At 44.5% G+C, this 15,406-nt stretch overlaps 1 protein-coding gene across 2 annotated transcripts in view; it reads left to right on the top strand.

Annotated features, from left to right (window-relative positions):
• ELAPOR2 (endosome-lysosome associated apoptosis and autophagy regulator family member 2) overlaps positions 1-15,406 on the top strand; it is a 114,328-nt gene that overhangs the window by 83,625 nt on the left and 15,297 nt on the right. For both annotated transcript variants that reach the window (XM_033959371.1, XM_033959370.1), the window contains exons 16-20: positions 4,992-5,181; positions 5,677-5,773; positions 8,751-8,852; positions 9,090-9,216; positions 9,772-9,950. In XM_033959371.1, the coding sequence (XP_033815262.1) occupies positions 4,992-5,181; positions 5,677-5,773; positions 8,751-8,852; positions 9,090-9,216; positions 9,772-9,950 (695 nt within the window). The remainder of the gene's footprint in view (positions 1-4,991; positions 5,182-5,676; positions 5,774-8,750; positions 8,853-9,089; positions 9,217-9,771; positions 9,951-15,406) is intronic.

Below are 15,406 nucleotides of genomic sequence, written 5' to 3'. Positions count from 1 at the left end.
GCTACTTAGGATGTTAAAGTGTTTGAGGTTTGTACAGATGAGGACGGAGCTTAGGCATTGGTGGAATGAGGCATTATGACATCACAGTCTCAGCTCTAGAATGTTGCTACTTAGGATGTTAAAGGGTTTGAGGCTCGTGCAGATGAGGACGGAGCTTAGGCATTGGTGGAATGAGGCATTATGACATCACAGTCTCAGCTCTAGAATGTTGCTACTTAGGATGTTAAAGGGTTTGAGGCTCGTGCAGATGAGGACGGAGCTTAGGCATTGGTGGAATGAGGCATTATGACATCACAATCTCAGCTCTAGAATGTTGCTACTTAGGATGTTAAAGTGTTTGAGGTTTGTACAGATGAGGACGGAGCTTAGGCATTGGTGGAATGAGGCATTATGACATCACAGTCTCAGCTCTAGAATGTTGCTACTTAGGATGTTAAAGGGTTTGAGGCTCGTGCAGATGAGGACGGAGCTTAGGCATTGGTGGAATGAGGCATTATGACATCACAATCTCAGCTCTAGAATGTTGCTACTTAGGATGTTAAAGTGTTTGAGGCTTGGGCAGATGAGGGCGGAGCTTAGGCATTGGTGGAATCAGGCATTATGACATCACAATCTCAGCTCTAGAATGTTGCTACTTAGGATTTGAAAGCGTTGGAGGCTTGGACAGATGAGGACAGAGCTTAGGCATTGGTGGAATGAGGCATTATGACATCACAATCTCAGCTCTAGAATGTTGCTACTTAGGATTTTAAAGCATTTGAGGTTTGTGCAGATGAGGACGGAGCTTAGGCATTGGTGGAATGAGGCATTATGACATCACAATCTCAGCTCTAGAATGTTGCTACTTAGGATTTTAAAGCATTTGAGGTTTGTGCAGATGAGGACGGAGCTTAGGCATTGGTGGAATCAGGCATTATGACATCACAATCTCAGCTCTAGAATGTTGCTACTTAGGATGTTAAAGCGTTTGAGGTTTGTACAGATGAGGACGGAGCTTAGGCATTGGTGGAATCAGGCATTATGACATCACAATCTCAGCTCTAGAATGTTGCTACTTAGGATGTTAAAGCGTTTGAGGTTTGTACAGATGAGGACGGAGCTTAGGCATTGGTGGAATGAGGCATTATGACATCACAATCTCAGCTCTAGAATGTTGCTACTTAGGATGTTAAAGTGTTTGAGGCTTGGGCAGATGAGGGCGGAGCTTAGGCATTGGTGGAATCAGGCATTATGACATCACAATCTCAGCTCTAGAATGTTGCTACTTAGGATTTTAAAGCATTTGAGCCTTGTGCAGATGAGGACGGAGCTTAGGCATTGGTGGAATGAGGTATTATGACATCACAATCTCAGCTCTAGAATGTTGCTACTTAGGATGTTAAAGTGTTTGAGGCTTGGGCAGATGAGGGCGGAGCTTAGGCATTGGTGGAATCAGGCATTATGACATCACAATCTCAGCTCTAGAATGTTGCTACTTAGGATTTTAAAGCATTTGAGCCTTGTGCAGATGAGGACGGAGCTTAGGCATTGGTGGAATGAGGTATTATGACATCACAATCTCAGCTCTAGAATGTTGCTACTTAGGATTTTAAAGCGTTTGAGGTTTGTACAGATGAGGACGGAGCTTAGGCATTGGTGGAATGAGGTATTATGACATCACAATCTCAGCTCTAGAATGTTGCTACTTAGGATTTTAAAGCATTTGAGGTTTGTGCAGATGAGGACGGAGCTTAGGCATTGGTGGAATCAGGCATTATGACATCACAATCTCAGCTCTAGAATGTTGCTACTTAGGATTTTAAAGCATTTGAGGTTTGTGCAGATGAGGACGGAGCTTAGGCATTGGTGGAATCAGGCATTATGACATCACAATCTCAGCTCTAGAATGTTGCTACTTAGGATGTTAAAGCGTTTGAGGTTTGTACAGATGAGGACGGAGCTTAGGCATTGGTGGAATCAGGCATTATGACATCACAATCTCAGCTCTACAATGTTGCTACTTAGGATGTTAAAGCGTTTGAGGTTTGTACAGATGAGGACAAGAGCTTAGGCATTGGTGGAATGAGGCATTATGACATCACAATCTCAGCTCTAGAATGTTGCTACTTAGGATTTTAAAGCATTTGAGGTTTGTGCAGATGAGGACGGAGCTTAGGCATTGGTGGAATGAGGCATTATGACATCACAATCTCAGCTCTAGAATGTTGCTACTTAGGATTTTAAAGCATTTGAGGTTTGTGCAGATGAGGACGGAGCTTAGGCATTGGTGGAATCAGGCATTATGACATCACAATCTCAGCTCTAGAATGTTGCTACTTAGGATGTTAAAGCGTTTGAGGTTTGTACAGATGAGGACGGAGCTTAGGCATTGGTGGAATCAGGCATTATGACATCACAATCTCAGCTCTAGAATGTTGCTACTTAGGATGTTAAAGCGTTTGAGGTTTGTACAGATGAGGACGGAGCTTAGGCATTGGTGGAATGAGGCATTATGACATCACAATCTCAGCTCTAGAATGTTGCTACTTAGGATGTTAAAGTGTTTGAGGCTTGGGCAGATGAGGGCGGAGCTTAGGCATTGGTGGAATCAGGCATTATGACATCACAATCTCAGCTCTAGAATGTTGCTACTTAGGATTTTAAAGCATTTGAGCCTTGTGCAGATGAGGACGGAGCTTAGGCATTGGTGGAATGAGGTATTATGACATCACAATCTCAGCTCTAGAATGTTGCTACTTAGGATGTTAAAGTGTTTGAGGCTTGGGCAGATGAGGGCGGAGCTTAGGCATTGGTGGAATCAGGCATTATGACATCACAATCTCAGCTCTAGAATGTTGCTACTTAGGATTTTAAAGCATTTGAGCCTTGTGCAGATGAGGACGGAGCTTAGGCATTGGTGGAATGAGGTATTATGACATCACAATCTCAGCTCTAGAATGTTGCTACTTAGGATTTTAAAGCGTTTGAGGTTTGTACAGATGAGGACGGAGCTTAGGCATTGGTGGAATGAGGTATTATGACATCACAATCTCAGCTCTAGAATGTTGCTACTTAGGATTTTAAAGCATTTGAGGTTTGTGCAGATGAGGACGGAGCTTAGGCATTGGTGGAATCAGGCATTATGACATCACAATCTCAGCTCTAGAATGTTGCTACTTAGGATTTTAAAGCATTTGAGGTTTGTGCAGATGAGGACGGAGCTTAGGCATTGGTGGAATCAGGCATTATGACATCACAATCTCAGCTCTAGAATGTTGCTACTTAGGATGTTAAAGCGTTTGAGGTTTGTACAGATGAGGACGGAGCTTAGGCATTGGTGGAATCAGGCATTATGACATCACAATCTCAGCTCTAGAATGTTGCTACTTAGGATGTTAAAGCGTTTGAGGTTTGTACAGATGAGGACGGAGCTTAGGCATTGGTGGAATGAGGCATTATGACATCACAATCTCAGCTCTAGAATGTTGCTACTTAGGATGTTAAAGTGTTTGAGGCTTGGGCAGATGAGGGCGGAGCTTAGGCATTGGTGGAATCAGGCATTATGACATCACAATCTCAGCTCTAGAATGTTGCTACTTAGGATTTTAAAGCATTTGAGCCTTGTGCAGATGAGGACGGAGCTTAGGCATTGGTGGAATGAGGTATTATGACATCACAATCTCAGCTCTAGAATGTTGCTACTTAGGATGTTAAAGTGTTTGAGGCTTGGGCAGATGAGGGCGGAGCTTAGGCATTGGTGGAATCAGGCATTATGACATCACAATCTCAGCTCTAGAATGTTGCTACTTAGGATTTTAAAGCATTTGAGCCTTGTGCAGATGAGGACGGAGCTTAGGCATTGGTGGAATGAGGTATTATGACATCACAATCTCAGCTCTAGAATGTTGCTACTTAGGATTTTAAAGCGTTTGAGGTTTGTACAGATGAGGACGGAGCTTAGGCATTGGTGGAATGAGGTATTATGACATCACAATCTCAGCTCTAGAATGTTGCTACTTAGGATGTTAAAGCGTTTGAGGTTTGTACAGATGAGGACGGAGCTTAGGCATTGGTGGAATGAGGTATTATGACATCACAATCTCAGCTCTAGAATGTTGCTACTTAGGATTTTAAAGCGTTTGAGGTTTGTACAGATGAGGACGGAGCTTAGGCATTGGTGGAATGAGGCATTATGACATCACAATCTGAGCTCTAGAATGTTGCTACTTAGGATTTTAAAGCGTTTGAGGCTTTGCGGATGAGGCGGAGCTTAGGCATTGGTGGAATGAGGCATTATGACATCACAATCTCAGCTCTAGAATGTTGATACTTAGGATTTTCAAGTGTTTGAGGCTTGTGCGGATGAGGACGGAGCTTAGGCATTGGTGGAATGAGGCATTATGACATCACAATCTCAGCTCTAGAATGTTGCTACTTAGGATTTTAAAGCATTTGAGGCTCATGCAGATGAAGACGAAGCTTGCAGGAATGGGGCGGTGACTGGACAATAGTTCCCGTGGGGATGGGTAAAAATTTGTCTCCTGTCATTCTCTATTTTCTAGTAAATAAGGCAACTCCAGAGAGGGGGCTTATATAGAGGTTCTATAATTAATGAATACAACTAGTAATAGAGATTTAAAACCATTATTTATTTTGTTTCCCTCCTTCTCATTTTGGGTTTTACTTCCCCTGATTGCTTTGCAATATGTGATTTTAAGTTTGGATATTGATGTGGTGTCATTTCTTTAATTCTATGTGATGGAATTTACAAATTTAAAATAATGTATACGGAAGTCCTGAGCAGATGTTCAGTCAGTTGAGAAGGGTAATTTTCAGACCAGGGTGTGTTAATCCTTTCTGACACGGCTGGATTACGTTGAAAATTGCTTTTCATCTTTTAAGGAAGTCTTTGCCTTGTGTTTTAAGGAGTGTGTAATTACTCAGCATGACTAGCTTTAATTTATGAAATGATTTCGAGACTTGGACCTTGTAATGGCTGTTGATGTTGACAGGGAGAGAAGATGGCTGTGTGCACGGACAATATTACAGACGTCACGGTGAAGGACGTGGAAGCAGGAATAGAAGACTATTCAAACTTTGTGAAAACCTTTGTTTGCCAGTCCACCATTATACCGTCTGACAGCAAGGGATTTAGAACAGCGCTGGCCTCCCAGTCCATCAGTCTCGCCGACAAGTTCTTAGGTATCAGAAGCTGGGGTTTTCCTTTCCTGAGTGCCCCCTCCCCTCATAACCAACAATGCTGATGCGATAACACACTTTTTAATAAACCTAGCCCCTGCCTTGGAAGTGTCGGTGTACCTGACACTGAATTTGACGTATCTACACTACCCCAGGGCTGTTCAAAGTGGCTCACAACTATGTTAAGATATGTGAACTACTTCACATCCTGTGTAAATAACACAAAACCAGTAAAGATTACATAAAAATACCTCACTGCTCCAATACCTAATACACCTGGCTTATGACGGAGGAAACGTTTTAAGGCCTCTTGGTTTCCATCTGTTTCAAACCTATTCCAAACAGACCAGGGCCTTGGACCATTAGCAGGGATTCTGTGCCCCAGGGAGGGGTCTGCAGTGAAAACCTGCTGTGTGTGTATGTGTGTGTGTGTGTGTGGGGGGGGGGGTCCAGACGCAGGTTTTCAAGCTCAATAACAAAGTCTCTGGTCTTTCTTAGGGGCAACCACTGAGGCGAAGCTTCAGAATGTCGAGGTCAGAGCGGACTTCTTCCCTCCGTCACAGGGAAGTCTGCCAGATGTGCATTTCTTTTACCAGTAAGTAGAAAAGTGTAGTTACTTACCTGTAACGTAGGTTCTCTGTGGACAGCAGTAAGTAGAAACCAGCTAATGAGAAGCTCAGTTTGGCCAAATGACAGACTTCAGATGAAAATTGAGTGCAGCCTTCCTGAGAGGTGGGCAATGAAGCAGAGATGTGATATGGATCGAGAAGGAGCCCAAGTGATACCAGGAGCTAAGATCAGCCTTCGGACCCTCCCTCTGTCTTTCTCCTTGTGGTCTTTCTTGCTTCCTTTCATCTTTCCATTTCTGCAGCCTGAATCCCCTCCACCTTTTCCCCTCTACAACTTCTGCCCTCTCTACCTTTCTTCTGCGACCTCTATCCCCCTCTTCCATTGTTCTCCCTCTGTGGCCTCTTACCCCCCCCATCCCTTTTTCCTTCTGTAGCTCTCCTCTCTCACTGTTCATATTTCTTTCCCTTTTCATTCATTTTCTGGCTTCTGGGTTTGCATTGCATACACTTCTCTGACATAGAAACATAGAAACATGATGGCAGATAAAGGCAAAATGGCCCATCTGCAGCATCCACTACCTCCTCCTCTCCCTATTGGCTAAGGCTCTCAACATTTGCATCTCTTCCTATAGGCTAAGGCTCTTTACACCTGCATTGTGAGGTCATAGAGATTTATGGTTAAATAAACATAGAAACAACATGGCAGACAAAAGCCAAATGGCCCATCCAGTCTGCCCACCCGCAGTAACCACTATCTCCTCTCCCTATTGGCTAAGGCTCTTACCATGTGCATCTCCTCTTCCTATTGGCTAAGGCTCTTTACTCCTGCATTGTGAGGTCATAGAGCTTTATGGTTATAGAAACATGATGACAGATAAAGGCCAAATGGCCCATCCGCAGCATCCACTATCTCCTCCTCTCTCTAAGAGATCCCACGTGCCTGTCCCACTTTTTCTTGAATTCAGACACAGTCTTTGTCTCTGCCACCTCTGCTTTGAGACTATTCCACACATTTGCCATCCTTTCTGCAAATAAGTATTTCCTTCTATTACTTCTGAGGGGAGTCTGCCTCTTAACTTCATTCTATGCCCTCTCATTCTGGAGCTTCCTTTCAAATGAAAGACTCCTTCGCCTCATGCGCATTTATGCCACATAGGTATTTAAATGTCTCTATCGTATCTCCCCTCTCCCGCCTTTCCTCCAAAGTACACAGATTGAGATCTTTAAGCCTGTCCCCACATGCCTTATCATGAAGACCACGCACCATTCTAGTAGCCTTCCTCTGGACCGACTCCATCCTTTTTATATCTTTTTGAAGGTGCGGCCTTCACAATATTCTAAATGAGATCTCGCCAGAGTCTTATACAGGGGCATCAACATGTCCTTTTTCCTACCTCCCCATGCAGTCTAGCATCCTTCTAGCTTTTGCCATCACCTTTTCAACCTAATTGATTTCACCACCTTAAGATCATCACGTATGTCATACAATCACACCCAAGTCCCGTTTTTCTGTTGTGCACGTAAGTTCTTCACTCCCTAAACTGTACCGTTCCTTTGGGTTTTTTGCAGCCCAAATGCATGACCTTGCATTTCTTAGCATTAAATCTTAGCTGCCAAATTTCAGACCATTCTTCAAGCTTCGCCCGGTCTTTCTTCATGTTATTCACACCATCCTGGGTGTCTTCTCTATTGCAGATTTTGGTATCATGCGCAAAGAGGCAAATCTTACCTGATAGCCCATTGGCAATAACGCTTACAAAAATGTTAAAAAAGAACAGGCCCAAGAACAGAACCTTAAGGCACACCACTGGTAACATCCCTTTTCTCAGAGCTATCTCTATTGACCACTACCCTCTTGTCGCCTTCCACTCATCCAGTTCCTGACCCAGTTTATCACTATGGAGCCCATCCCGAGGGCACTCAGTTTATTTATTAGACGTCTGTGTGGAACACTCTCAGAGGCTTTGCTAAAATCTAAATACACCACATCTAGCGTACTCCCTCTATCCAATTCTCTGATCACCAGATTTGTCTGACAAGACCGACCTCTAGTGAATCTATATTGCCTCTGGTCCACCAGATTCCAGAAACGCCACCATTCTCTGATGCTATGGATATGTTTGTGGTAGAGCTCTATTTTACTATTTGGCCAAACTTGTATAAACAAATTCTGGAACTGATTGCTGGAGAATGTGTTGAAATCAGTTAGCAAGGTTTAAAAAAAGGGTTGGCTAATTCCTAATACAAAAATCCATAGGCCATTATTGAGATGGACTTGGGAAAATCCATTGTTTATTCCTAGAATGAGGAGCATAAAATCTCTTTCACTACTTGGGATCTGGCTAGGTAATTAGATCTGGGTTGGCCACTGTTGGAAACAGGAGACTGGGCTTGATGGACCTTCAGTCTGTCCTGTAGGGCAACTCTTATGTGGGCCAAGTGTAGGACAATCTAGCCGTTGTGACATCACTGCTGAGGTTGGCTCTGAGGCATTGGTGGAATGAGGCATTATGACATCATAGTCTCAGCTGTGGAATGTTGCTACTCTTTGGGTTTCTGTCTGGTACTTGGGACCTGGGTTGGCCACTGTTGGAAACAGGATCCTGGGCTAGATGGACCCAGTAGGGCTATTCTTATGTTCTTATGTGAGCCAACTCTAGGACAATGAAGCCATTGTGACATCACCGCTGAGGTTGGCTCTTAGGCATTGGTGGAATGAGGCTTTATGACATCACAAGCTCAGCTCTGGAATGTTGCTACTCTTTGGGTTTCTGTCTGGTACGTGGGACCTGGGTTGGCCACTGTTGGAAACAGGATTCTGGGCTTGATGGACCTTCAGTCTGTCCCAGTAGGGCAATTTTTACATGCTTATACTCTTATGAATAATAAAAGATCAAGTAGGGTTTAGCACAGTGGAGTCCTGGATTATTTGCATTTGAATGTAAATCACTATTCGGCTGCATATTCTGTACAGCCCTAGTACCCTGCTTTCTTCCTTTGCAGGTCCACCTCCACAACTTCCTCGTGCGACACAGGCCGTGCATCTGTTATCCTCATGAGGTGTAATCCCACCAAACCTGGTCGAGGAGAGATATCTATGCCACGGTATGTGGGAACTGGGTCCCGTAGAAGGCGTTTCTGCTTATGCTGAGAAAACAAGGGTGACCCTGTGACATCCCGAGTTTGAAATCTTAGAATTGTCACCCTCAAGTCCAGGGCCGAGAGACAGAGTGTGTCTGCACTGCTGTGCATTTGTAGCAAGACATGGGGGTGCGGACCCCTCCTCTCCTTACTACGCCACTCAGTGAGCCTGTGTTGACACAGAGTCCTGCTTTGTTACAGCTCCTGCCCGGCAGGCACCTGCGATGGCTGCACCTTTTTCTTCCTGTGGGAGAGTGCGGAGGCCTGTCCCTTGTGCATGGAGCAGGACTACCATGAGATCGAAGGGGCCTGCAAGAAAGGATTGCAGGTAGAGAGTGGGGCCTGTATGTATGTACTGTGATGTCTCTTAATACCCAGAGGTTACCCTGGCGTCCCTGTCACGGTTTCAGGAAGTGTCTTAAATCTTGTTTGTTTTCCTGCATTAATCCTACTTCTAATTAAATTTCATAGAAACACTAATATTCCGCTTTAACAGATTAGTTCAAGGCAAATTCCAATTCAAAGGTAAAAAATATGGAACGTTTTATGTTTCTATATGTACAGAATCAACAAAATTCAGAGCTTAGTGAATGTTGCATACACACGTTCCAAAGAAAGAAATTTATTTGATTTTCAAAACCAGATTTTATATTTTAAGGGAAGAAGGGAATTTTCTGTGCAATGTATTTTTTGTAAATCCATTTTGACAGATTTTGACAGACTGAGGTGTGGCCTGTGAGCTGACCCTGTGGATGAAATATGCGTAGCTCCCATGAAGGGTTTTTCTAAAGCTATTTTATAGGGCTAAAAATGGAAAGAGTTCTCATGTGAGAATGACTAGAGGATAGCTGACTTTCTGTGTATGTCTTGCTTATTATATTAGGAAACTCACTATGTGTGGAAGGAGCCCAAGCAGTGCATTAATGGGGTTTTGCTGCCAGAGAAGAGGGTCGTCGCCTGTGAGACCATTGACTTCTGGTTGAAGGCTGGTGCCGGTGTTGGGGCTTTCACAGCGGTTCTCCTCATAGCTCTAACCTGCTACTTCTGGAAGAAGAACCAGAAGTGAGTGTGCTTAGGTTTGTTTAAACTGGTTCAGCTGTTTGAGTTTAAATTTACCTCCTAGAACCGATCTAAAGCTGGAAACTCATGTTGTGATTGAAGCTTAGGGTGGTGAAACGTTTGATGCCTCATCTAGTCTCTTCTGATCAGATCTACAATGTACTGCACAGATGTGAGCAAGTGTGAAAGGTAACAGACCCATCAAGTCCAGGGCTAGTGTTAGGGAGTGCAAATAGGGCAGTAGCCCTCATCAGGGGTGTGGCTGCCCCATCATTTCATCCCGTTCTTGTCCAGCGTCTCTCTTTTCCTGTGCCCTCTCAGAGCATCCATTTCCCTCTTCTGAAGACACCCAACTCCCCCCATGGGCCTCCCTGAAGGATGCCCTAGTGGTCTAGGGTAGGGGCAGGTAGCAACTTCTGGTTCAAAATAGAGGCCACAACTTCTGGTGGGAATTGCTGCTACCTGCCCTACCCTAGACCATCAAGGCATCCTTCAGGGAGGCCGGGGGGCTCTTTAGGTCGGGAATTTAACTGAAGAGGGGGATGGATGCACATGGGGATCTTCAGATTTAAGCCACATTAAAGCTGAAAGAGATGCAGCCTGCTGGTGGGCTTTGGGGCTCCCTCCCAAGTTTCTGCCTAGGGTGTTAACTTGTTTAACTCTGGTCCTGATCCACTCGAGATCCTACCTGCCAGCCAGATGAATGCGACCACTTGTAGGTGATCATTTGCACTCCAGGTTCCCTGTTTTGTTCAGCCTTAAGTTCCCCTCCATTTTCCTGTCTAATGACAGAGTCCCAGTCGCAAATTCAAATGTGATCATTGCTTGACCCTGTAATGTCATGGGTCCCTGTGACCTCTCCGTTCCCTCCTGCCACCAACCTGCTGCACTGGCTTGGCCGGTTTCTGGAGAGTTGTAGCTGTATTTACATAATTGCAAATATGAACATATCTGTAGTAATTATTGCTAGAGGCAAGCAGCCCAAAAGTTTAACTTCCTTGTTGTTTATAGGAATTTTCATTTATTGGTTTCAGGAGCAATGTCAGAAATACTAATCATCCTAAACCTTAGGCCTCTCAAGTGTGGCTGAAATGTTGCCTAAGTTTAGAAGCCTCAGGAAGAAGTGAGGACGCAAGACCCAGTTCATAGAAAAAAAAAGATTTATTACATAGAAACATAGTAGATGACGACAGATAAAGACCCGAATGGTCCATCCAGTCTGCCCAACCTGATTCAATTAAAATTTTTTTTTTTTAATTTTTCTTCTTAGCTATTTCTGGGCGAGAATCCAAAGCTTTACCCGGTACTGTGCTTGGGTTCCAACTGCCGAAATCTCTGTTAAGACTTACTCTAGCCCATCTACACCCTCCCAGCCATTGAAGCCCTCCCCTGCCCATCCTCCACCAAACGGCCATACACAGACACAGACCGTACAAGTCTGCCCAGTAACTGGCCTAGTTCAATATTTAATATTATTTTCTGATTCTAAATCTTCTGTGTTCATCCCACGCTTCTTTGAACTCAGTCACAGTTTTACTCTCCACCACCTCTCTCGGGAGCGCATTCCAGGCATCCACCACCCTCTCCGTAAAGTAGAATTTCCTAACATTGCCCCTGAATCTACCACCCCTCAACCTCAAATTATGTCCTCTGGTTATAAATATAAATAACTTAAAAAAATATTTATTGTCGAATATATTTTATTGAGCTTGTCAAAGAAAAGGAAAAATCACAGCAAAATACAGTAATAAACAAGCTCACAATTTTGTAGATAGAACCCCCAAGACAACACCATCCCTCCCAACCCCCCCCCTCCAGTCCTTCAAGCTACATTCCACAATGTGAACCACATGAGAAAGCATAAAAAAAAATTTATTAAATGAAAACCAAAACCAGCATGCCCACATTTCGGTGAAACACTTGCATTAAGGGTTTAAAACAGGTAACAAAATAAAATTGTGAATTCAGTAACTAGACAAGGACCTTTTTACTAACGCATAGGATGTGCCAAGAACAGAATTAGCACACGCTAAGTTCTGTGCGTCCTATATTACACCTAAGGGCCATATAGCACTTTGATAGTGCAGAATAAGCTGTAGTCAAAGGACCCCTCAATTAGTACAAATTCCTTGATGACCCAGGCATTATTTAGAAGCAAAACAAAGGAAATCGGGTGAAACCTTTTTTTATTGGACTAACTCAATGTATTTTATGATGAGCTTTTGAAGGTAACCCTCCTTCTTCTTTGGATCAGGAATAAGCAAATGTAGACAGATGACAGTATACTGTATATAAGGGAAAGATGAAAGAATTGGGGTGATAGTCTCAGGGGAAGAGGGAGGGGTGGGAACCCGAGAGATGACAAAGCAGTTTAAATTTCTTTGTAGTGTGAAAGGAAGCCGAGGTCTTTGTTAAGGTATCAAAAGATTTCATCCTTTTGGTTTCAAGGTTTTGCGTTCTTGGATTATTTGTCATACAATTTCCTTTTAGTATTCTCACTTATAAATAGCGAATGCTAAAAGTTTTTAGAGCGTCTGCATTTCAGTATTGTCACCACTTGCAGCCTCTTTTACAAAGCTGTGTTAGCGGCAACCGTCCCGAAGGCCTTTAAATCTCTTTGGGCTTCGGTGCCATTAGCAATGCTTTGTAAAAGAGGCCGTTGGTTATGGGTGTTTCCAATTCACACAGCCTCAAGGAAAGCAAACAAAATGTTGGGCATCATTAAGAAGGGTATCACGACCAGGACGAAGGAAGTCATCCTGCCACTGTATCGTGCAATGGTGCGCCCGCACCTGGAGTACTGTGTCCAGTACTGGTCGCCGTACCTCAAGAAGGACATGGCGATACTTGAGAGAGTCCAGAGAAGAGCAACTAAGCTAATAAAGGGTATGGAGGACCTCTCATATACTGACAGACTGAAAAAGCTGGGACTTTTCTCCCTGGAAAAGCGGAGACTTAGAAGAGACATGATAGAAACCTTCAAGATCATGAAGGGCATAGAAAGAGTAGACAGGGACAGATTTTTCAAATTATGGGGAACCACAAGTACGAGGGGGCACTCAGAGAAATTGAAAGGGGAGAAGTTTAGAACAAACGCCAGGAAGTTCTTTTTCACCCAGAGGGTGGTGGATACATGGAACGCGCTACCGGAAGATGTGATTAACAGGAGCACGCTACAGGGCTTCAAAGAAGGTCTGGACAGGTACCTGGAGGACAAAGGGATTGAGGGGTACAGATAGGAGTAGAGGTAGGTTATAGGGTTAGAGGATTAGAGGCAGTTACAAAGTTAGTCAGGGACCACTGTTCAGGCAATAGGCCTGATGGGCTGCCGCGGGAGCGGACCGCTGGGCAAGATGGACCTCTGGTCTGCCCCAGTGGAGGCAACTTCTTATGTTCATTTCTAGCGCTATGAAAATATACAATAGTTGTGGGAATTAAAATTTTGAGATTTATTACATATCATCAAGGGATTTTCTACCCTGGGTAAACTTCTTACTTATGGTATTTAGGATTTTAATTATGAAATGTGTTTGTATATATGAAATACATCCTTTTCTAAGACCTTCTTGCTTTATTGTTTCCCATTGGGAGCTTCTTAGAGATGAGAAGTCTGATCCTGGCTTTGCACAACTCCGGTTCTCGAGGGCTGAATCCAGTTGGGTTTTCGGGATTTCCCCAGTGAATTTGCATGAGATCTATTTACCTGCACTGCTTCCATTGGATGCATATTGATCTCATGCATATTCATTTGGGAAATCCTGAAAACCTGGCCTGGCGAGGGCCGAAGTTGTGCAGGCCTCCTGTATACCATAGGTATCTTTCCGTATATCCATTACAACTGAAAGGAAGCTCCGGGTGAGAGTTGCCCCTCCCCCGCCCTCTTCTCCGTCCCCACCCCCATCAGCTCCTTCGCCAGCCCCTCCTGCCACCCGTGCCTCTTCCCTTCCCCATACCTCTTTAACGTTTGGGGCGCGAGCAGCAACCCCAACCTGGTGCTCTTCCTCTGACCTCACTTCCTACGCGTGGGTCCAGGAAGTGACATGAGAGGAAGAGCCGACGCCGGTGTGAGCAGCAGTTTGGGGTTGTTGCTCGCGCCCCGAATGTAAAAGTGGTACGGGTTAAGGGAAAGGGTGTGTGCACGGTAGTGGGGGGGGGGAGGAGTTGGGGGGAGGCAGAGAAGAGTGTGGGTGCTGGCACTCCTACCAAGATGGTGCCTGAGGCGGACCGCTCTCCCCGCCTCCTACGCCACTGCCCGGAATGAGGGCTCCTAGGTGGAAGGTGAAGGGGGACAGACTGAGGAGTAACCTAAGGAAACACTTCATGGAAAGGGTGGTGGATACACGCTGGAGGTGGTGGAGATGAAGAATGTGTCTGAATTCAGGGAAGCTTGGGACAAGTACATAGGATCGCTAAGGGAGAGTAGGTGGCATGGATGGACACACTGACTAGGCCGTAGGGTCTTTATTTTGGAGTCAGTGGGCTTACAAATGATGGCAGATGAAGACCTGACTAGTCCATCTGGAATACTGTGTACAATTCTGGAGGCCACATTACCACAAAGATGTGCTGAAAGTTGAGTCGGTTCAGAGAATGGCCACCAAGGATCTCCCGTATGAGGAATGGCTGGATAAGTTGCAGCTATACTCACTCGAGGAATGCAGAGAGAGGGGAGACATGATCGAGACGTTCAAATATGTCACGGGCCGTATCGAGGTGGAGGAAAATATCTTTTTTCTTAAAGGTCCCACGGCAACAAGAGGGCATCCGTTGAAACTCAGGGGTGGGAAATTTCATGGTGACACCAGAAAATATTTCTTCACCGAAAGAGTGGTTGATCGCTGGAATAGTCTTCCACTAGAGGTAATTGAGGCCTGCAGTGTGCCAGATTTTAAGAAAAAATGGGATTGGCACGTGGGATCTCTTCACGGAGGAAGTTAGGGGGTGGGTCATCGGTGTGAGCAGACTAGATGGGCTGTGGCCCTTTTCTGCCGTCAGTTTCTATGTTTCTAGTCTGCCCCGTAATCACAATTTCACGATTAAATTTAAAAAATGCATTTTTTCTTAGTTATTTCTGGGCCATAGACCTTAGAAGCTCACTGCAGCCTATCCAAACCCTCTCGTTTGCTTGGGGCATTATCTTCTTCTGCTTCTTCAGATCCTTTATGGTAACAGAGTTGGATTTTTTAGACGCTGTATATGAGGGAAGGCAGCTTCTAATTTCAAACACTCCCCCCTTCAACTGTATCAATTCCTTCTGCATTGCAGAGATTTGCCGCCAGATGGCACAAGATCTAAACCTTCAGAGTAGAGCTCCAAGGTAATCGCATGGAATTCTTCCCATTGTGTTGCATTTTTTTATTTCTATGTGGAATCGCTTAATTTACTTGTTTTCTGAACGAATAAAAGGTTTGTTCGATTGCCATGTCCGCATGGTGTGTGTCTAATCCATTTTTTGTGTG

This window comes from Geotrypetes seraphini, chromosome 9 (assembly GCF_902459505.1).
Source record: "Geotrypetes seraphini chromosome 9, aGeoSer1.1, whole genome shotgun sequence".
Taxonomy (NCBI): Eukaryota; Metazoa; Chordata; class Amphibia; order Gymnophiona; family Dermophiidae; genus Geotrypetes; species Geotrypetes seraphini.
The sequence above is the reverse complement of the archived record's forward strand: the minus strand, read 5'-3'. Positions and strand labels throughout refer to the sequence as shown.